The following is a 22949-nucleotide window of genomic DNA, read 5'->3' on the forward strand; positions in this document are numbered from 1 at the left end:
ACTTGTTCTTTTATTTATTTTCATCTTATACCAAGGTGAGGAGCCACGAAAAATTTTTCTAAATTATTTCATTAAATGAAATGCAATTCACTCGCTCTCATATTTAGGGATTTTTCGTCGTTGGTTCTAAAATTATATATTGAAGATTTGCGATACTGGTGCCTCCGACGGCAATTCCATGAATTTTTGCTTAGTTTAAAGGCACGGCGAATTTTTAAGTTAAGATTTACTTGCATTTTCTTTCTAAATAATAACCCGTTTCAAGAGTTTTCGTGCAGAATTTCCTCTAACGTCTCACGCTAAAATGGCACGGTAGAATTCTCATTAACTTCAATTCAAGTTCTGAACATCTATAATGAAATATTAACTTTTTAGTTCCAGAAAATTACAATAATTTTTATCAAATGAAATAAAACACTGAGCACAAACAAAATACACAAACAAATTTCTCTAATTGTGTTGAAGACTTACTTCTCAAATCAGGTGAACACATTTGCGATTATGTACCAAAAACGAAAATTAGCAAATTTTTATAAGAAATGTTCTTGTTTCGAAGACCAGTGGTTCCTTAGAGGAAACTCTAAAAATAGTTTTGATAATAAATTTATGCTTATGTTGCTCATAAATTTTTGTGGAGATAGTATGTTCAGTTACCACCATTGCAATTCACATTCATAGTTTAATGCTTAGGGGCTGCTGAATAAATGAAGGTACAAGGTCATTTTATTTATTACGATATTAATTGCCTAATTATACTAATATAAAATCGTACGCTAAAAATGTGATAGGATTACCTATATTGTTTGCTAACCGAGGAAATCTATTTTTGCGGCATATGATCAAATTGTATTGCTTAAAACAGTCATATTCACGATTAACTTGATTACTGCCCTAATGTTGGCGGTAATATTCAAGCTCTAAACTAAATAGTTTTCATCGAACTGAAGGAAAATATTTACTCATGTTGTTCTAGTTCCCATATTTTTAGCGTTTAAACGCCGGAATTAACACAATGATTGGAATAAAATATCATGATTATCGAAACATTAATTTACGCAATTATGCCTCTTAACTTCATTATTTTGTAGCGCATGTTCTATATTGCGCTGTGTTCTATATATTTCTAATACTAGGAAAGCGCCAGGGAGTTTCTGAATGGAACAAATATACTCAAAATTTACGGAATATAATATATATAGTCGAAAAAATTTTCAGCGAATAAGATTTGAGTAAAATGGTTTGAGAACGATCTTTGTATTGTCCATTCCTACCGGCTTAACACACATTTTAACAATTATTCCATGTTTCACTGCACAGGGACTGGTTATTTAGGTCACATTGATGTACCTTTGCATATTTTGGACTTAAAATAATCGCTCTCGGACGTCGTCGTGAGATTTTTCCCACTTTTGAAACTTAATTTGGCTTTCAACCTTCCGTATTTATTTTAATTCTACAACAATTAATTCAGATGAGGTAATTCATCGAATGATGTCATTCTTCAATATTTTTGTCCAGAGACCTTAACTTCCTGAGCACTGCAAACTCTTCAATGCAGATTTTGTTAGGATTGCTGATATCCTTAAGCATTTTTCCTATGTTCGTCTTTGTAACTGGAACAATATACTCAGGAGGCCGGGCCTGCACTAGCTGAATGGGATGTTCAAGGCATACAGATTCACTCAAGTGTCCGAATGTCAAGGACACGCGAACAAAGTACGTCACAATCAGACCCATCTCACGATCCAAAGAGTTTTCAGTTAGGTGTAAAGTTGTCGGTGCTAGCAGGCAGTCGGCGTCCTTTAGATTACCAAGCAGCGCTGCACCTTCATTGGCTTTGTTGTAGCGCACGTCGGGAATGAGCTTGAATTTTCTTTCTATTTTATAGTTCGGCAGAACAGGGCAGCCTTCTCGAGACTCCAGGGTTGTTACGGTGCGTGCAAATGTCGTGTGAGTCATCCCAATGCTAATCTTTTGTATCACTTCGCTGCAAATGCCCTTCACAGTTTTCTTTGATTTATTATGGAAGTTCACTGTTGCTTCGATTTCTTCAGAAAATACGTAAATTGACTTGTTTAAGGAAACGCTGAGCTCAATCTCTCCTGGTGAACACTGAAAGGTTTTGGAAGAAATTGCACGACTCCTGCTATTAGATATAAATCCGTGAGGCGTCAGTTGATGTTTTCGAACTGCGAATGAAGTGGTTTTGTAACGTGCGGGTTCTTCACATACCTCGTTCGCTGCGTACACCTGCAGCTCGTAGATCACTCCGACTGGCTCACCTGGCTATAGAATAAAATATCACTCAGCATGATGTGGTTTGACAAAACATTGTTCGAGATAAAATTCTTCCTCACATGAATGAAAAAATAACTATAGTAAAAATGATTAACGTACAAATCAGCATTTTTTCACTTCGCTCTTATTCTTAATGTTCATCTAGTAGCAACACTGGATGCAATTTTCTCAGTCTACGCCTAAGACTATGATTGATATAGAGAATTGAGAATGGGAAAATTGAAAATGAATCACTAGAAATTTTCAAGGCACTGGAACATAATAAATTAGGAGTTGGAGCTAAACATATATTTTGCATAAGCCAGCATTCGAACAAAATTTTGTTAATCACTCACTGTTTTGTACATGGAAATGTTATGTATCAAAAATTTCTAACAATATATTCGAATTTTCCAGTGTGTACTGTGTGTACCCCCATATATACATCTCTCGCGTTTTCTCATTACGGAAATAAAAACAGCAGATGAAGTCTAAATGTAAATATTTCCTGCACGAAAATTTTTCTCCACTTCGTTCATCTTCCATTATTTTGCACACCGAATTATGCATTGAATTTATAATCGAGACTTTGGTTTCCATATTTTTCTCACCCATCGGCGTGGCCCAGGAACAAGCGTTGCAGAGTTCGGTGCCTCAGCTGGAATCGAGACAGAGAAAGGAACGCATCGAGTCTTCGTGTCGTGTTGGGTCTGTAGTTTCTCGATGAGTCGTTCTTGTAGTTGAGTCACGTCGTGACAAATTTCGACGGAAGTGTTATTGCAGTGCGAAGCTCTGGGCTTAACGCTGTTTTCGCTGCCCACTTCGACTTCTGTTTTTAATTTGGAGTTTTCATTTGTCCCAGTGTCCGGGGGGACTTCCGCCTCGACATTGTCATGTTCTCGTGGCTCATTTCCTGGGAATAGATTGAAATTAAGATAATAGTGAGTGACGCATGTGCATACTAAAATTGATAAAATTGTTACAAATTTGTGATGCTAGAGTTTTAAGTGAAAATTCTCACAGAAGTCAAAATGTCGCAATGAATTTATGTATATTTTATCTTTTAGGAGGAAATTTCTGTTCGATAATATGAATGTCTGAATTTGTTTGAAAGTAAATAGTACATAATATATTTGATTAGAAAAGTGTTCTTTTTTAATTAACGACATATTATAGTTTATTTCCGACCGAATCATAATAGGAGTAATAGTCGATGATGAAATCACGTTGACCTTCCACATCAGCAGCCAGAGACTGTTGCGATACGAGTATGTCCCGTATGTAATAGGAGTAAAGCATGAATGTCATTAGCCTACAAAAAATAATAATAATAACTGCTTGCTGTGTTAATCACCCAAGACATGATATTCAGGCAGTGATATAATATCGTTTCTCCTTTCAGCTACGATAACATATATTCTTTAGGAATTCCAAATAAAAATAATTCCAAACCTAAACTCACGCGTTGGGAAAGCGTCAGGCAGGCGGCAGTTAGGATGCGACGTCAGGAGCCTCAGCTGCTGAGGTGATGGCACTGGCAGCAAGTAGTGGCGTCGTGAACGCAGGATTTTGTCCTCCAATGGATGGTTTCCAGTGACAAAACTTCGGTGCTCTGCCATTCGTGTCGTGTCATCGCCTGCTTCTTCATGCTCGAAACCTCGATCAATATCATCAGAAATTGCATTGACGACATCATCCAAGTTTTCTGTTTTGGCAAAAGCTCCTTCATTGTCTTCCTCCACGTCATTTAATTTTTTGATTTCGTCAGCAGCAACCGTACTGTCTCCATCCTTATCATTCAAGACTTTTGTTTCGTCGTTAAAGCCCGGATTGGCATTATTCGTATCCTCCATTTCTATTATTTCGTCATTCGCGCTTGTTTTTGTTTCACAATTGTCATCCAATTCTTCTATTTCGTTGTTCATACTTCCATTAGCTTCCTTCTTATCGATTTCTCCGTCATTATCCATCGCACCTGTAGGGGTTTTGATTCGTTCCGGAGTACCTGGTTGATAATCAACATTTAGTTGACCTACAGGGCTACAGTCATGTTCTATGGAGTTAGGTTCTTTTAAAACAGCGTTCACATTTATCGTACCATTTTCACTGTCACAATTACCTTTATCGTCGTCAATGGCATTTTGGTTGGAAGCTTCAGATTCTATCTGAGTTTTTGCCACTGTTAAGTTTTCTTTAACAGTTTCGCATTCTGTACAAGGTGTAGCAGGCTTGATCTCCTCTGTTCCTTCTCCAATACCTTCTTCTTCCCTAACTCCGGATCCTCCTGAAGCTTTAGCTGCAGATTCCCCCACTTCTGCCAACTCGTCCGCTATCGGAGAAAGTTCAGTCATTTCACTTATTTGATTCACGTTTGTAATTTCATTACTGCTCACATTTTCATCAGTGGATTCGTCATTAGATTTCTCTTCGCCGTTTGCTGAATTTGCTGTCACAGGTCCTTCGTTTTGTACCTGTTCCGGTGTGTCTTTTTTAGCCGTCATATTGTCAATGTTTTCAGCAGTGCTTTTATCCAAATTGAGGCAATCGTCAATTGATTTATTGGAAGCTTTCAAACATTCTTTGTCTCGCGATCCTTCTTCATCAATTTCGTTGCCTTTCATTTTGTCTTCGAGGTTAGCGGATTTTCCGTCCAATGTTTTTATTTCACCTTCGTTCGGTGTCACCTCACTGAACTCCTTCAGATCCACTGATTTGCAATCGGTCAATGTATCTGCTTCCTGGGCATTTGTGTCAAGACTTTCGGATTTATAATCAACCATTTCATCAGCGGCAGCTATCTCTGACTGATCAACGTTTTTATAATCATTCATCTGTGTCTGGTTTTGCTGACGAAATTCATCACAGTTCGCCTGAATAGCCTGTTTGGTAGCTTCAAGCGATTGATCTTCAATGACGTTTGACTCTTCCAAATAATTGTTCTCATCTTCTGTTTTGCTTGTGTTTACTATATCACAACTACTGCTTTTGGTTTCTCCTTCATTTACTTCAGTATCGTTCGTTGCAGCTCGTGTAGCTGTATTGATGTCTCGAGGATCACCTTCTTGGTTATCTTTTACATTTTTCTTGTCAGACAAGCGGGATGAGGATCTACTTGAAGGCTTGCTGGTAAGCTTCTTTGTTGGCAAGATACTGTCGCCCTTACTTCCAGGTACTGGGCTGTTGGAAGTCGACTCAGCTTCTTTGTTGTCATCTTGTGTAAGTTCTTGGGAAGATACCGTTTTAGGTTGTTCTCGTGCATTTAAATCAGCTTGTTCTCTGGTAAAATTAGATTCTTTCTTTTTTATTAATATTTCCGGGATGACTACTGTGTTTAATTCCATCTCTTTTCCTTCATCATAATTGAGAATTTTTGGTAGTACTCCTTGACCGTAAACTTCACCTCTTGGGTATTGCTCGCATTGTTTGCTATCATCTCTTCTCTCATCACCCACGTCGAGATTTAGAGGCGCGTTGATGAGCTGCACAGTCCTGTGGAAAGTATGAGCCATCGTCTCGTCCGCAGTTCTGCCGTAGCGGTACGTCAAGTTCACGAGGCAGAAGAGCTTCTCACCGCGGAGCTGCTCTTCCGAAAATTCTACAACACCTGTTAGCGTGGAAACTTTCAGTTTATCATCATGAAATATGGAATATACAAGAATGTGGGCTACTTACATGTATACTACAAGAATGTGGGCTAATGGGCTACTTTTGCCCATGTTAGTTTTTTTTGTATGGAATTTTTACAATGAAGCTGATAACTGATGCACTACATTGACAATAGACGAGTTATAATCTCGGCAACGGGGAACAATGAAATTAAAATTTGAGTAATTCAGTAAATATTATCTATTTATGATTAATTAATATTTTCGTTCGTGATCGGTACACATATGAATAGAAAATGAAAAATTTACAGCTTCAACTTTACTGGGTTGGCATTAATATGTTGCACCTTATTTAAAAATGCCGTAAATGACATTTTGGCTGGCATAGCTTTCGCGAGTTTTGTTCATAACGAATTGAATATATTGAGACCTTTTCCGCACAACATAAATTGCGGAAAAGGCGTCAACGGTTTCTAAAAAGTTTTGCGCTAACATACATTGCCGTCAACTCAATTCTGATGAGCTAATAACAGTGATATATATGATATGATTTTTAGTAGCATAAACTATAAAAATTTTGCTCAACAGTTTCTCAAGTCGTCCGGGCCAATTCGATTAAAAAGTAACATCATTTTAAATGACTATCAGAGATGAAATATTTTCCATTGGGGAATAGTTATATTTAACTGGCCAGATTTTCTTAAGCTGAGAAGCTTCCAGTAAATTGATTTATGGGGAACTTCTGCTTATGGTTGAGCAGATTTGTGAATAAAAATGTACGGTTGAAATAATGGTAATTGAAGCATTTGTTTCACCTGCAACAGGCACCAATTTCTTACATTAACATTCCTTAAGGGTTTTTATTAAAAATAATTGACTAATTTGGTGACATTTAGTGTGTGCGGAGAAGTCCATTTCTAATTGCATCGTTCACCTGCGAAAGGCACCAATTTGTTACATCAACATTTTTACGTTTTTTTTATTAATAATTGATTAATATGGTTATTGAGACATCGTTCACCTGCGACAGGCACCAGACGACGTCCCTGGTCTTCTAGAAAATCTCGATGAGTCAGGTAGACTGTCATGCTGTCTGCAGAAATCATTAATGACGTAAATTAATAGGTTAGAATAGGTATAACGTATAACTTAATGCAAATTTGGGTAAGTAAGAAACACATAATTTTTATTGTCATTTCCGTACAGCGTATTGACATTTCTAACTTTGGGCCTTATTCTCATTTTCGATCTAATTTTCGTTTACTTCTTTTTATACTGATACTTGTTCGATTGAAAATAATTTCTATGGTTTATTCGATAATAATATAGAGGATAAATTTCAGTTTTATATCATGCATTGCAATGGATAACATCCAAAATACGCTAATGCTATCTTTATGCAAACATCATCTTCCAAAGGATGTAAATAAAACAACGTATTAGTTAAATAAGAGTAAATTTTAATGATATTTGCAGTTAAATTCAGTGGGGAAACTTACTGTTGGGCGCAGTCTTCTTGTAAACTTTACACCTCCCAGCCATAGCTGACGGTGTTAGACAATCTCCTGTTAATGTTCAACTTCAATGAAAGCTCAAACCAGGATCTTGCGACACGTATTGTAAATTGGTTTATTATCTCAAAAATGACCGAATTTTATTTGTACTTCATAAAGATAACAATGAGAAAGTTTAGCTGAGCATTCGACCCTTCCGCAACGACTCCTCCACGACGTCTGAGAGAGAAAAATGTAGCCTCTATACTTCACTCTCAGGCTTCGGTTAATGCTCAAGTCGCTTTAACCAGATTTTTAACATAGCTATTTAAAAGCTGTCGTCAAGACTCAGAGGATCAGGCTACTCTGACGTCTCGAGAAGCCCTCGAGGTGCTGCGAGACACCGCTCGGCTGCCTCCAGCCAGTTTTGTGTCTCCTATGTGGAATCTTCGAACAATTTTAAATATGGTTTAGTATTCGTAACGCAAATGAATATTTTTCACCAGAACAGTCCTGTCTGATTTGGTCCATGACAGTTTGACTAATATTTTATGGATTTGTAATGTATATTGATCTTAAATCCCCACTAATTCTTTTAGATAATCAAAGCGGGATTCGAAAAAGTGTTGCGTTATTACTGACGGAAGGACGAAATTCAGGAGAACTTTCGAGAGAACTCAACATCAAACAACTCCTTCTATACGGTATCATTTCCTGAAACTGTTCTCATCGAAAATATAGCTATATTTATAAAATGTATATACAACATGGCTATACCCTATACAGACTTGCCGTCTGTTAACAGTGGGTTGTAATAGGTAGGAGAAAATTTTCACGGCAATATATTATTCAAATGTTCTTGGATAGGAAAGGTGAAAAACAAAGTGCACATAATCTCTTTACTCGAGGCAAAATAGCAGCACTATTAGCGGACACATTTTCAATACATTGTATAAAATATTAACAATAAAAGAGTTTGATATAGCTAAAATTAAAGTTTTCAGATATACAAAATTACAGCTCACAAACACGTCGAGCATTAGAAAATACGCTAACATAAGTGACTAATTATCAAACCTATGAGTCGAATAAAAACAAGAACCTCCCAGCAAGGCATTATAAGGCAACACCGGCACATAAATATCAATAATAAAGCTTGAAGCGGGAACGAGCGGCTTCAAGTTCATAAAAGCGCTCCAACGAGTCACACTGCTAAACCTAAAGCTAGGAGAATCTACAAAATATGGACGAAAGTAGTGCCTAAATATGAATAAAATTTGTAAAATATGAAGAAGCTATTAATGCATAAAAATAATTTCATAATTTCTACAGCGCCTATTCCGGATTTAAGGCTACTTGACCGAAGAAATATTCCCATGGTTTTTTACAGCACAGATAAGTAACATAAAAGTCAAGCCTATTTATAATTAGAAGACCAGCGGTAGGACGGATCAACTTCGTAACAGGTCACCTAACATAAATAAATATACTATATTTCAGGATAACGAACACATTGTGAATTTTACTTCTTGATGAAAGTTTTCACTTTATTGACATATCTATCCAGTAAGGAAGAAGAGTCGGAGGAGCTCGAACGTTGCATAGTAGCTGCTTTAACGGAGGGGCTGTGACCGCTCGACCGATTAGGTGATGATGGAGAAACTGCGGGGACGACCGAGTTCGGTTTCGTTGTTGCACCAGGGGTTGGGTTGGTCGCTGATTGAGGAGTTGAGATCAGGTTTTGATTGGCTTTGGTTGCAGAAGGAGAACATCCTTCATACTCCCCGCAGCTATCAGCATCATCTGTCCGGTCCGTAGACCAGTCGTTATGAGTAAGAGCTGCAATGGTAGCAAATAACGCCATTTCGTGTGAAGTATCTGAAGCTGACTTGGTTGGAGATTGCCTCGAGATATCAGTGGAGAAATTATCCTCCTCAGTTATCGTCAGTTCGTCATCGAGCGGAATGCTGCTGAGGCGTCTTCTCCTCCGACCGTTCGAGCTGCCAATGGAGCTGATGGAAGATCGCCGCGTGCTGGCCAAGGTGCTTTCGTCTTCTGAAGCTGTCTTGCGTTCGTCCTCCAAATACTGCTCACAAGAAGCTACTAAGTCAATATGGCTGCCCTCTTTGTGGAGATCAATTTCTTTAACGCGTTTAGTTACGGGTTTAACCGACAATGCCTCGAAAGGACTAGATGAGGTTTCTTTTGGCTTTGGAAAAGTGATAGGCTTAGGAGGATTCTCCAAAGTGTGTGTTCGATGGGGCGCACGAGGTGAGAGGCTATTTCGCGAGTCTGCAGTGTTTGGAATGAAGCTGTGAGGCTGGGAAGAAAGAAGACTCTCAGTTTGTTTGTTATTATCAAAAGATGACTCCGATTTCGCGGGGAATGAGAAGACAGAATCTTTGCGACGTTGAGGCAGTGAAGTCGAGGACGAAGATGAGATCAGAGACGGAGACCGCAAGCCGCTGGTGAAGGACGATGGAACGGGAGAGGAGGAGTTGGACGAACATGAAGGCTGGGGCGATCTTTCTTTGCGACAAATATTTGAGAGCTTCGGAACGATGTAAGGATTTCTTGGCTCTGAATACTCCTTTTTTGATCCAGCTGGTACGGATGCAAGAATACTGGTTGCTAAAATTCGGCCGTCACGGCATGATAGGTGTTTTTTCTCGTCAGATTCCAAAAATTTACTTTTAGAGTTAACTCGCTTCTTCAAGAAGTTGGCGTATGGGTTATTATCTTTCGTGTTATCCTCTTTTTCTTGATTCTTAGATAAACTCTTACATGAATCAAATTTGAGAGCAGTTGGAGAGTCCTGAGTTTGTGGTTTCATTTTTAGCGCTCTCCTCGAATCATCTTCTTTGGGAAGCGAAGATTTGGGAGTTGCTTTGAAATCAGGGGTTAGTCTGCCTTTATCAGATGAGACGCTCGACGTGTGCTTCCCACTTCTATTTTTAAGCCTTCCACTTAGTCTAATATCTTCTTTCGAACCAGTCGAGCTTCCGTGAGCGCGTCGGAAGCTGTTTTTCGAGTTGCTTTCTTTCGCCCGAATAGCAGCCGAATGCTTGGTATTAGATGAATCTTTTCCTTTAGAGTCTCTGCGAGACTCAGCGTTCAGCTTTGAAGAACACTTGTTAGATATTCCTGAGTCAGAAGCGTCCGTGTCGCTGGGAAGAGTGACTTCAGCCACCGAGTCTGTAATCGACGCGGGGACTGAATCGGGGATCGTAGAATCCGTGAATGATCCTGTAACTGAGCCGGTCAGGGATCCGGCAAGAGAACCTGCAACTGAACTACACTGCGGCATCGAGTCGGCAGCGACGGGCGCGGCGCCCGTGGCTTTGTCGAGGGCTGTGTCGAGGCTGCGAGAGCGAGGGTGAGGCAAGTGCGGCGGCCGAGATGGCATGGGCGACCCGCGAGTAGGCGGAATCACGGCAGCGCCTAGAAATTATGCGAATGTGAGTTTAATTCCAAGAATAACCAACGAGTGGGAATTTTTCATGAGAACATTCAACGAGCAAATACTAGCTATGCTCTCGAAAATGGAAAATTCAAGATAAGTTTATGCGTAAATCGAAGATATAATTACACGTGTAATTTTAGGCTCAACTCAAGAGAAATATATAATACCAGCAAGGATGCTCCGGCCGATGTGGTGTGATCTGGCGGGCAAGATCGGGCTGCTTCCTCCAGCTCCCCACCGCTTAGGGGAGCCCGACCGGGGGCTGCCAGGTGGGACTATCGCTCTGTTAAACAATATGATTATAATCATAACAGTGAATGATAGTAAGATAATAATAATAACCCGATATGTTGGGCTGGAAATCATTAATATGTTAAATCATCATATCAGGAAATATCTTCCCTTATCTCCAAATTCAGTGATCAAATGTGCCCCGATTTCGCCACATTCTCATGAGCATGGATACTCGCCACCTGTTTAGTGATCACTTTTATTCTACTATACTCCACTATATCATAACATAATATAAGGATTAAACCGTCGCTCGCCTCACCTCTTGTGTGGTAGCCTCGCGTTCAGTGCAGGTTCGCCCCGTCAATCTTTGCCAGTGAAGTCCTTGTCGGAGCAGGAAGACCCCTTGCCGGACTCTGTGCTGGTCGTGCGTTGGTACACAGGCTGAACTCGCGGCAGGGGGGACGGAGTGCCTGCAACGCCCACAATTTATTTTAATTGTATTTAGATTGTGTCACAATAAAGCAGGTGCACTTGGAGGTATCATAATATAAGTCATGATAGAACATGTGCACTTGGAGGTGTCATAATATAAGTCATGATAAAACAGGTGCACTTGGAGGGGTCATAATATGAGTCATGATAAAACAGGTGCACTTGGAGGGGTCATAATATAAGTCATGATAAAACAGGTGCACTTGGAGGTGTCATAATATAAGTCATGATAAAACAGGTGCACTTGGAGGGGTCATAATATGAGTCATGATAAAACAGGTGCACTTAGAGGCGGGGTAAGAATAGACACCAAGTAAGTAGAGTTCGCAATAAAAAAGTGCAACAAAACATCTCATTCGTACGTGAGTAGCCAAATAATCAGCGGGCTTGAGGTACCGAGAAAAGAACGACTGAAGAAGAAGATTCCACATAAAAAAAATACATTAAATATTAAGCGAACATGGCGCAGGGTGGTAAAATGTAATAAATAAGACCACGCGGATAAAAAAGATTCAATGCTGACTTTAATATTGACATTACAAACTACTTAGTTAATTCAATTAATAATTTATCAAGTTTTCTCAAGAATATTAGTTGAAGATGTATGATAACTAACCGGCCGCGCGGATGAAAAAATTCTATGCCGACTCTAATATTGACATTACAAACTACCCAGTTAATTCAACTATTAATGTATCAAGTTCTCCAAAGAATATTAGTTGAAGATGTATGAAACCAACCAGTCAATTCAACTATTAATGTATCAAGTTTTCCAAAGACTATTAGTTGAAGATGTATGACAACTAACCGGGCTGCGTGAGCATCGTCGTGGACTGGTAGCGGCCGAGGGAGCCCGGAGGTTCGCCGCGCAGGCTGCCCTCGCCCCGCATGAAGCGCTCCAACTTGTCTACGCACGCATCCTGGTAGTCGTGGATCCATCTGTTGGGGTTGGAGGGCGTGAGTGCGTGGTGTGGGTCATGGAAACTAAATAATAACGTATGAGTGCGTGGTGTGGGTGATGGAAAATAAATAATAATGAGTGAGTGCGTGGTTGTGAGTGATGAAAAAAAAATAATAATGAGTGAGTGCGTGGTTGTGGGTAATGAAAAATAAATAATAATGAGTGGGTGCGTGGTGAGGGTGATGGAAAATAAATAATAATGAGTGAGTGCGTGGTTGTGGGTGATGGAAAATAAATAATAATGAGTGAGTGCGTGGTGTGGGTGATGGAAAATAAATAATAATGTGTGAGTGCGTGGTGTGGGTGATGAAGAATAAAGAATAATGAGTGAGTGCGTGGTGTGGGTGACGAAGAATAAAGAATAATGAGTGAGTGCGTGGTGTGGGTGATGAAGAATAAAGAATAATGAGTGAGTGCGTGGTGTGGGTGATGAAGAATAAAGAATAATGAGTGAGTGAGTGGTGTGGGTGATGAAGAATAAAGAATAATGAGTGAGTGCGTGGTGTGGATGATGAAGAATAAAGAATAATGAGTGAGTGCGTGGTGTGGATGATGAAGAATAAAGAATAATGAGTGAGTGCGTGCTGTGGGTGATGAAGAATAAAGAATAATGTGTGGGTGCGTGGTGAGGGTGATGGAAAATAAATAATAATGAGTGAGTGCGTGGTTGTGGGTCATGAAAAATGATGAATAATGAGTGGTGGTGAGGGCGTGAGTGCGTGGTGTGGGTCGTGAAAATGAAGAATAATGCGTGAGTGCGTGGTGTGGGTCGTGAAAATGAAGAATAATGAGTGAGTGCGTGGTGTGGATGATGGAAAATGAAGAATAATGAGTGAGGGCGTGGTTGTGGGAAATTAAGAACAATGAATAATGCACGAGTGTGTCTCAACAAACATCATACAAAACTCATGGGTAATGGGAAAGGCGGGAATATAATACGAGTGAGCGGCTATTGGTGTTGTAAAACGGAAAATGAAGATTGAGTGAGAAAATTAGCTGGTTCTGCCTCATTATTTTCGACTGCCGCCGGAGCAACGAAATTTAAACTACACTCATAAATAAATGGGTTAATATTGTCCGAATAGTAACACCCTAAATAATTACCCACAGAACGTTCTGTGAGCGGACGCAGCACTTATATGCATTTTGCCGGGCCAAACTTGCTTAAACCGACCAGCACAAGGGAAAAAGTCCATCGCAACTTGTAAAACGCTCCATTTATTTCTATGAGTCTAAGTGTACGCTACTAATGAGAACCATAAGGAAACAAGCATTTGGTTGAAGCTTGAAGGTAAGGTAAGCTAATAAAGAAAATTTATTTCCTTGCAGTTCTTAGGTACCAAATCACTTTAATTAAATTAACTTGATATTCGCAGAGCAATAAGTTTGACATGATCTCACCTGACGCCGTTGAAGTAACACACGGCACGCATGTCGTCGGGCAGCTGCTCAGGCTCCGGCCAGTGGAAGTTATCGATGATTGGGATGATATTACAGCCTGAGTCCAGCGCCGCTACGATTTCCTGCACACCGAAATTACAGATTAGGTAAACTTAGGGCAAAATAGATTCAATAAATGCGGAAGTCTCAAAATCAGCTTCGAAGTCGATTTTTGTCAACGAAATGAAACGAGTAAAAGGTTTAGAAAATAGGTACGAGTACCTCGGCCAAGCGTTTCTCGGCCAAAGCAAGCGCTCCTTGTGGTTAACAAAAAAAATATGGCCCGAGCTACGTCACATCTAATAGGTAAGGTAAGTATGTATTAAGTAAATATTCCTTTTAATTTCTTAATAAATTAAGGATTCCTAATAATTTCTCCAAAGTATTCCTTATGGTTGAATGTATAAATTCTTGCCCGAGCATTATCAAACAAGCATTCCAAATGGTTTAACGAATAAAATTCCAGCACTATCAGCAACGATTTTGTTACCTTATGGACCCAGTCTTTGCAGTCGTGGTCGCCCAAGCATCTGTCCAGGGCGCTGGGGGTGAGCACCAACAAGAAGTTGCGTGCCTGCCTAATGGAGCCCAGGAGGTTGTTATCGAACTTGCCAGCCTCGAGACGCTCCACGTCGATGAAGACTGAGAAGCCCTTGAGCTGCATGTGTACTTTCAGCAAGCTGGGGACACGAAATTGATGAAAGTTATGAGATTGCAGTGAAAAGGATGTGTACTTTCGACAATCTGGGGATACAAAGTTAATGAAAGTTATGAAATTGCTATGAAAAGGATGTGTACTTTCAGCAAGCTGGGGACACGAAATTGATGAAAGTTATGAAATTGCCGTGAAAATGATGTGTACTTTCAGCAAGCTGGGGATACGAAAATGAAAGTTATGAGATTGCCGTGAAATGGATGTGCACTTTCAGCAAGCTGGGGATACGAAAAGGAAAGTTATGAGATTGTCGTGAGATGGATGTGCATTTTCAGCAAGCTGGGGATACGAAAATGAAAGTTATGAGATTGCCGTGAAAAGGATGCGTACTTTACTTTCAGCAAGCTGGGGATACGAAGATGATGAAAACTATGAGGTTGCCGTGAAAATGATGTGTACTTTCAACAAGCTGGGGATACGAAGATGCTGAAATTTATGACATTGCCGTGAAAAGAGTGTGTACTTTCAGCAAGCTGGGGATACGAAATTGATGAAAATTATGAGGTTACCGTGAAAAGAGTGTGTACTTTCAAGAAACTGGGGATACGAAGTTAATGAAAGTTATGCGGTTGCCGTGAAAAGAGTGTGTACTTTCAAGAAACTAACTTTCAAGAAACTGGGGATACGAAGTTAATGAAAGTTATGAGGTTGCCGTGAAAAGAGTGTGTACTTTCAAGAAACTGGGGATACGAAGTTAATAATGAAAGTTATGAGGTTGCCGTGAAAAGGATGTGTACTTTCGACAATCTGGGGATACAAAGTTAATGAAAGTTATGAAATTGCTATGAAAAGGATGTGTACTTTCAGCAAGGTGGGGACACGAAATTGATGGAAGTTGTGAGATTGCCGTGAAAAGGATGCGTACTTTCAGTAATGTGTTGAAATGAAATAAAGGAAGGTAATGTCATTACAGCGAAGAGGATTAAATACGATAAGATACGTAAATCTCATGACCCGGATCAAATGGGAGGAATATAAATTTTGTAGTTACCAAGTGTTAGTCACTGAATGCATTCTCGAAAACGATTTTGCTTTAGTCAGCGAAGTATTGGTAGGCATAAATCTCAAATACGTAAAAAATATAGTTTATTAAGAGAAAAAATGAAAATTTCGATGTCAGAAAGGTGGTAAAAAAACGAGATTTTACTCAGAGAGCAATACAATTTAACATCAATCAGGATTATATAACTTTGTCCAAACAAGCGCAAGTTACCTAGCAAGCTGAGATCCGTTGGAGCGCCTGTAGCTGATGAACACATCCAATGTTTTGTCGAGCTGAGTGGAGTCTTGCAGAGTGCTCGCCTCATCTGTGAACAATTGGCATGAGCTATTACAGTACGTACGGTATGGTAGGTATGAGGTATTACAATACGTACGGTATTGTAGGTATGAGGTATTACAATACGTACGGTATGGTAGGTATGAGGTATTACAATACGTACGGTATGGTAGGTATGAGGCATGAACATTGAATTCTTCGACACGTAAAAACAAATACGAGAGCAATGCACAAGAAAAAAACGCTTTCGTGAGGAGAATCGTCAATGGTTGATATGGCTTCACTAACCACATCACTAATTCGGATTTATGTCAATCAAATGACTTTATAATTTTGCCTTATCTTTTAAACTAATAAATTAATAACTCTTGAATACTTACTTTTTTTATTCTTTACGATCTTTCTGCACTTCTCGTACACTAAATTCCATGGAAAGCGTGCGAGAAACCGGAAACATCATGTACATGAATTTTGGTTTCGTGGCGTTTTAATGACAGAAACAATGGATGGTTGTCCAATAAATTGAGAGCAACAAGTTCTGGCTTTGGTCGGAAAGCTGTAGATGCTTGTTAGTAAAAAATATAATTTCCCATTACAATTAGCAGGAGATGCATAGATTCCTAATTACGATGATGATTGTTGTAATCATAAATTTTCTTATAATTATTACTACAAGAACATTTGTTGGTAGACATAATGATAGTTCAAAGATGCTAAAGACATTCCCGAAATACGTTAAAAATGAGCTTAGTAAGAGAGAAAAATTAGGAATTTTCGATATCAGAAGATGGTAGAAAAATGAGATTTTACAACCTTCAGTTTCGCCAGCTTCCCACAAACTCACCTATAACGCCTTCTTTTAATCGCTGTCTGTGGATGCTATTCACAATGCCGCACTCTGACGCAAGCTGCTCATCCGTCAGGAACCTGCGTGTACATACAAAATTATTGAGCGCAAGAGAACAAAATGAACGCAATACGATTGAGCTAAAAAAATGCTGCAGCTAAAGTCGTTAGTTTAAATATTTCTAACGGGTATGAAACAATCACTGCTTACGAGCACAGCTAGAACATTATTATACTCTCACATATAAATATGATGAAATCAGCAAGCGAGGACAACACAATGATGAAAATACATTTAAATTAAAATCAGAGGAATATAACCTTATACTAACCTTAAAGTATTCTTTGTGGCACCCGAGAGGAGCATCTTGTATGTGTACTCAGCGAACTCAGGACCGAGCTGTAGCATAAAAGAATTGAGGCCGGTGGGGTCCTTGGAGCTATAGTCTGTAATTTGCCGAAGCCGTTTGAGTTCTCTTAAAAAGCGCTGTCGTAAAATGCCGTTGGTAATACCTATGTCATACGTTAGATTGTCCTCCCCGATTTGTAATAACAAGTCACCGTCAACTCGGGAAGCAATGAACGCGTCAGCGTATTGGCTAAATCCGATTTGTTTTACCCACTCTTGGACGTCAGTTGCTTGCCATAAGGGCACTTGCTGGGACAGCTTGTGTGGCACTTCCTCGCCCATCAGACGCAGCGCGTGTGCCGCATATTTGCTAGCGATGGCATTCGGTGAACTGGCTACTTTTTTCAAAGGTTCTATTGCGTCTATCTCGCGGAATATTTCAATATTTCCTTGGTTCTTCTTAATGCCCGCCTCCATGCAGAAGTGGAAGGCTGCCAGATTTCTCGCCTCTTCTCTCTTGCTACTCAGCACCGGAACAAGTCGCTCAAGCCAGTCCCGAGACTGACCGTGTCTGTGAGCCACAGTCGAGTTGGCAAATTCTTCCGGTAAATGACTGTTAACGAAAGGCTCAATGAGACTTAATGTATCAGCTTTCAAAACCTGCGCTTCGATCTCGGCGTTCGCCACGAGAGCTGCTATAGCGAGGCAAGCATAGTACTTTATATTGTCGTCATCGTGGAACGCGAGAGGGAATAACCAGATAGCAACTTGTCGCTGAACCATTGCTTGCTGGTTCTCCGAGCCACCATAAAGCGAAAGGTTGGCCAAGGCTCCGGCACAGTGACGGAGAGTTTCAACATCTTTCTTTCGACATTCTCTAACAACAGCCTCCAAGCCGCCCATCCTGATGATGTCAGAACAAGTGCCTTCGCTGTGCTTAAACAAATGCTCCAAGATGCCGGTTCCTACCCTCGACTGTTCCATTGATCGATTGTCTTGCGTGCAATCACATGCAACATTTACCACATTTTCCAACCCCTTTTCAACAACGTAACCTCGATTTTCGGTTGTCAAGCACTGCTCTAAAACTTTAGCCGAGGAGAACTTTAACTTGGAATCCTTCGACGTGCAATTTTCCAGTAAGATATCCAAGCCTCCGTTGTTTTTGAGTACATTGCAGAGTGAGTAGCCGAGTTCATGTCCATATGTGGGCACGGACCAGGCACGCTTCATCATGTCGTTCATATGGTCGAGCAGCGTGGGGGCGGCCTTTACGACGCCATCTAGCGACATTGTCTTCAGCTGGTCTACGAATTTTGTCATAACGCCCGAGTATTTCATGATGGCATTTTGGACATCCATGGGCTGCATGGCACCGCCTAGGTCAAAGTCCTCGAAACCACTCACACTGATGTTGCTCTGCAACAGGCGAAAAAAATAATAAAAATTTTGTGTTTAAAGTGCAAAGAAATATGTTTTTGATGGCTAAGTACCCATTCCGATAATTGATAAATTGAAACAGAGGTATTTAAAAAAGATACAAGCATATAAATTTCTCCTCGACTCAAACCAGTGCCGTAAATAGGAATCGACTCACTCAATTAGTGTATTAAACATTTAAATTTGAGCGTTTTTTAACAAAATTTCAACAAGACAAAAAATCCTTAAACCCACGATAGAACGAAAGCTTGACGACTAGAGTGATATAAATCAGGTGTCAACCCGGCGCATTTTCCTCAAATAAACAAACCTCAGAACTAGACATCGAGGAACTCTGCTTGGTGCAAACGCCCTTGGTGGTGATGGTGAGGCCAGACTTGGAGAGCTTCCTGGAGTTCTCGGCGCTGATGGTTCCCGCTGGGGTGACGGTGCGCCGCTGCTGTGCCTCCGACACCGCCGACTTGTGGGAGCTGAAGTCCTGGCCCGTGACGCGCACACTCGCGCCCATCTTCTGCGAGCCCTCCGTGTGAGTGATGTCATCACCTGCCTTCAGTTGTCGGGCCTCCTGCAATTAAGAATTACGTTCGTAAGCAACGCTTCAACTCGCATGAATAAATACTAGCCTTGCGGTCTCCATGCTGTACAAATAGACGTGAGCAAAAACATTTGTAATAGGGACAATGAAGAAGACGCAAAATTTTACGTGCTCATCGTCCTTTTCAGTTTGTGTTGACAAATAATTTTAGATATTCTAGAAGAGAAGAGACAAAAAACCTGTATTATTATTATCTCGAAATTTCTCATGATGCCGCACATTCTGGCCCGAGACATAACAAAGATCACCTACAAATTTTAGTTACGCAATCAATACCTACCATATTTGACTTGTGGAAATCCTACGAAAGGCAAATGATTTTGTAAGAACATAGAGCTTATTATTTAATGTTTACCTTTCTTTTGCGAAATTCTTGGATATCCCAAGAAAAAGGGTTAACTTCGCTGTGTTGCGTCTGTGAACATCTTATGTTTACAGTGTTAGAGTTGTCTTTCTTAGGGTATTCATCAAAACGTGGCTGTGCACTTTTGCAAAAATAATTTTCGAAATTTTTCGACGCGATCAGTTTTCGTCTCTCTACACTCGAATTATCCTTCGCAAATATATTAGACTCGCTCATTGCCTTGCGGTAAAGAGGTAGAATATCATCCTCTGTAGCAGGCGTATCGAAAAGTAACGATGGAAATACGATTTTAGTTTGAGATTCACTTATTTCCAAAGGACCAGAATATTTTCTCTGCAGACGACCTCGGGATTTTTTGTCGACCATCCGAGGCGTGTCACTCTGCTGTTTTTCGGCAAGAACTTCATTGCTGTTAGATGTGTTAATTTCAGTCGTGGTGGTGGAAAATACATTCCGCGACAGTAGGATCTCATCAGAGGCAGCTGAGTCCACTTCGGAGTCGTTGACCAAGTTTAAAAAAGAACTCGAAATGGATTTAGCACCATCATTGGAATATGAGCCGAGAGAATTCTCCTCATGCTCGTATTCTCCACCGCTATCGTCTCCCAACATAACCAAGTCAATTGCTGGTTCCACATTAGGAAAAATTTCCAAACTATTTGAGCTGTGGTTTTGTGACAAGTTTAAGTTCACATCGATAGGGGAAAAATAATTACCTTCCTGATCTTTAGGTACACTGGAGGCAAAATTATTCTCGAATGCTTGAGAGGACATAGACGACAGACATGAATCCGTAACACATGTCCGGTGTTGAGATGTGTCGATGTGTGGTGGTGAAGTCAGAACTGTCGTAGTGGAGATATTCGATGACTTGCAGCCTTCATTGGCGTCGTTTAGAATAGAATTAACTCTGAATGATCTGGATCCAGGCTTCAAGCCAGTCTCAACTGAGAGCTTTTTAAAATTTCTAGTGTTTTCTTTGTTTTTATTCCGTCGGTTGATTTGGCTGGCAGTAGGAGTCCGACCCGAAATCTTGCTGTTACTTAAAACAGGAGGAGAAGAACTCAACGAAACAATAGATTCATTGGGATCTTTGTTTCCGAGAGTTGTGCAAGAATCGGGAAGGCCTAAGAGACGTCGATCTTCAGGAGATTCGGGCACCAGAGATTCGGGAGTCGTAGTAGAAACTGCTGAGTCTGTTGAAGTTTTTCGTGAAGAGGAATTTGAAACTTTATCTTTATCATCCATTTCCAAGTCAAGAACTCCGTAACTCTTCGGTAGTAATGTCTGTTCTGACTGGTTATCGTTTTCTTGTGACAATCGCTCATGTTGCTGTTGTTGCAACTGTTGCTGCTGCATAAGTAACCACTGTAATTGTTGTTGCAGCTGCTGTTGCAGCTTCATTCGACTCTTTTTCCTTATTGAATTTTGTGATCGGTTTCCAAAAATCTTGATACAGTGCGAGCAATGACACCCAACAGTAGGCATTAGGTTGCCGAGGTTTGTCGGGGTGGTGGCAGCATTATTACCAGCATTGGTATTGTTGGTTTTACTGATTTTGTGAGCAGAGCTGCTGGTTGATATGGATGAACGCTTGCGCCGAGACCCAGGAACGCTGCTCTTGCGACGCGGCCGTCGTGTTTCTTCAGTAGATGGAATAATTAAATCTTGTCTTTCAGATGAATTTCCCGACTGATCGTTATGATTTAATAGAAAAGAGTTCCTGTTATTGCGTCGATCGTGCGAACAACTTCGACTACACGAACAACGCTCAAAGAAACGATTATTTGTGTGATCTTCTATGTTGTTAGTTGACTCATGCTTATTTGCTTGCAAACAGTCGAAGCATGACCGACAAACACACAACGAAACGCAGTGAGAACTTTGACGTCTTGAACAATTCTCAATGAGTGATCTATTCGATGGACCCACGCTCTGTGAACCGACAGGATTAGATTTCTCGATGCAAGCACATCTCACTATAGCATTGTTCTTGCGGCATTTGGTTTGGTCAAACACCGATCTTTCTTCGGCGTCACGGGCACCGAAAGAAGTGGCACAGTAGCAGGGATGGCAGTAACTAAAGTAGCTAGCAGGGAAAAGCATGCTGGAGGAAGGTTCGATATCCACAATGCGAATATGGTGAGGGTGATGACATGCAAGGCATAAATGGTAGGTAATATCACATGTGCCTGCAACAGTCGGCATCACTAGATAATTAAGCCATTTATCAATACCCCAAAAAATAATTCACTTATGGAGTAATTTACACGTCGGCGTTGATCTAATTCACACACTTTCGTTGAACTTCATTCTATTTCATCCTTATTTTCTTAAATGGTAAAGTCTACACGTAAAAACATTCATGTAAATACCTGAAACAAGGGACTTCAATTGTAAAAGATGCACAACACTTGAAAGTCAACAAGAATAAATCAGACATACACAAACAAGTAGTTAAGAAAAATGTGAGGATATTTTTCACTGAATTGCGACTTTGAAAATATTTTACAACACAATAAACACTTTTATAACAAATATTATCAGACTATTATGAAAATTTTTTCAATTTTTTCCAAAATTTCGACTTGAAGTTATTGCGTTAAAAAAATATGGAGATGGCAAATCAATGCTTTTTAAAAACAAAATTTTGCAAATACGCGGCCATGAATCAAGGAGTTAGCGTCGTAACAACCACCATCAGCGAGCGAGTGAACAGTAATGCGCTGAGGCAGCCAGCAGGGCCGGCACTGAACAGGAAGAGACAGACTTTCTGTGGCCTTCACAGTAAACCTACACACCTTCTCCCTGCTAGAGGCGGTCCATCATAACAACCATTGCTACAAGTATGTAACGGTAGTATGAGAACAGTGTCTGAATATATCACGGAGTAAGCTGAAAATCACCGTGGTTTGTAACACTTTAAAGGCAAATGTGATCGTTTGATTTGCGCTGACAATAATGATATATGATACTGTAATTCTATTCTATTCGTTGACACTATTATTCGAATTTAAGTATGAGGCATTTTTAAAAAATGTTCAAACGATAAACTTCCAGCTTCTATGCAGTTTGTGAATTCAGACACTATTATTAACAGTTTGGCATTTTTTTGCAGTAATATCATTTCATCATTAAGATATTAATGAATATATTACAGTGAAATCCGATTTAATGTTATAGTAAGAGAGCAATCCAACAATCGCTATCCGTATCTTCATAGTTTATTTATTTAGTTATATTTAATAAGTTGATTACAGTGACGCCTGAGTCAACGGTGATAGTGAGCGTGTTACACAATAATAGCTGTTCGCAATTATATTATTTAATTATTAAAGTCTTTATTAAGTTTATTATAGTAACGCCTGAGTTAACGGTGATATAGTGAGCGCGTTA

At 40.0% G+C, this 22949-nt stretch overlaps 3 protein-coding genes across 9 annotated transcripts in view; all 3 read right to left on the reverse strand.

The window, feature by feature from the left end:
- Positions 1–493: 493 nt before the first annotated feature.
- LOC108676826 lies at positions 494–7828 on the reverse strand. Its single transcript, XM_018164972.2, has 5 exons — positions 7382–7828; positions 6904–6975; positions 3740–5881; positions 2889–3190; positions 494–2286 (listed from the first exon to the last, which is right to left on the reverse strand). Exons 1-5 carry the CDS (start codon positions 7422–7424, stop codon positions 1495–1497), a joined length of 3351 nt encoding a protein of 1116 aa, XP_018020461.1. The 5' UTR covers positions 7425–7828; the 3' UTR covers positions 494–1494.
- A 1069-nt stretch (positions 7829–8897) lies between these two features.
- LOC108676822 (dentin sialophosphoprotein-like) lies at positions 8898–10781 on the reverse strand. Its single transcript, XM_018164962.1, has one exon. The coding sequence runs from the start codon at positions 10779–10781 to the stop codon at positions 8898–8900; it is 1884 nt and encodes a 627-aa protein (XP_018020451.1).
- A 229-nt stretch (positions 10782–11010) lies between these two features.
- Positions 11011–22949, reverse strand: part of LOC108676824 (NAD(+) hydrolase sarm1) — a 93042-nt gene continuing 81103 nt past the window's right edge. For 5 of the 7 annotated variants that reach the window (XM_018164964.2, XM_018164966.2, XM_018164969.2 and 2 more), the window contains 10 exons: positions 18905–19159; positions 17138–18573; positions 16804–16886; positions 16340–16378; positions 15894–15987; positions 14456–14645; positions 13927–14048; positions 12373–12503; positions 11392–11542; positions 11011–11121 (listed from right to left, as the gene is read on the reverse strand). In XM_018164964.2, coding sequence (XP_018020453.1) covers positions 11433–11542; positions 12373–12503; positions 13927–14048; positions 14456–14645; positions 15894–15987; positions 16340–16378; positions 16804–16886; positions 17138–18573; positions 18905–19159 — 2460 coding nt within the window. In that variant the 3' untranslated portion in view covers positions 11011–11121; positions 11392–11432. Of the gene's footprint in view, positions 11122–11391; positions 11543–12372; positions 12504–13926; positions 14049–14455; positions 14646–15893; positions 15988–16339; positions 16379–16803; positions 16887–17137; positions 18574–18904; positions 19160–19544; positions 21205–22949 lie in introns of those variants that run through there. The other 2 variants (XM_047885356.1, XM_018164965.2) reach the window with 2 other exon arrangements.

Source organism: Hyalella azteca, unplaced genomic scaffold (genome assembly GCF_000764305.2).
Source record: "Hyalella azteca isolate HAZT.00-mixed unplaced genomic scaffold, Hazt_2.0.2 contig17687, whole genome shotgun sequence".
NCBI lineage: Eukaryota > Metazoa > Arthropoda > Malacostraca > Amphipoda > Hyalellidae > Hyalella > Hyalella azteca.

What these genes read in the sequence shown, in the direction of transcription:
- LOC108676826 (XM_018164972.2), bottom strand. Translation starts at nt 7,424, where the DNA reads ATGGCTGGGAGGTGTAAAGTTTACAAGAAGACTGCGCCCAACA. An exon ending in TCGTCTGGTGCCTGTCGCAG is followed by an intron (nt 5,882 to 6,903) that starts GTGAACGATGTC and finishes CCACGCTAACAG; the next exon opens with GTGTTGTAGAATTTTCGGAA. An exon ending in TTCCTGGGCCACGCCGATGG is followed by an intron (nt 2,287 to 2,888) that starts GTGAGAAAAATA and finishes TTTATTCTATAG; the next exon opens with CCAGGTGAGCCAGTCGGAGT.
- LOC108676822 (XM_018164962.1), bottom strand. Translation starts at nt 10,781, where the DNA reads ATGCCATCTCGGCCGCCGCACTTGCCTCACCCTCGCTCTCGCAGCCTC.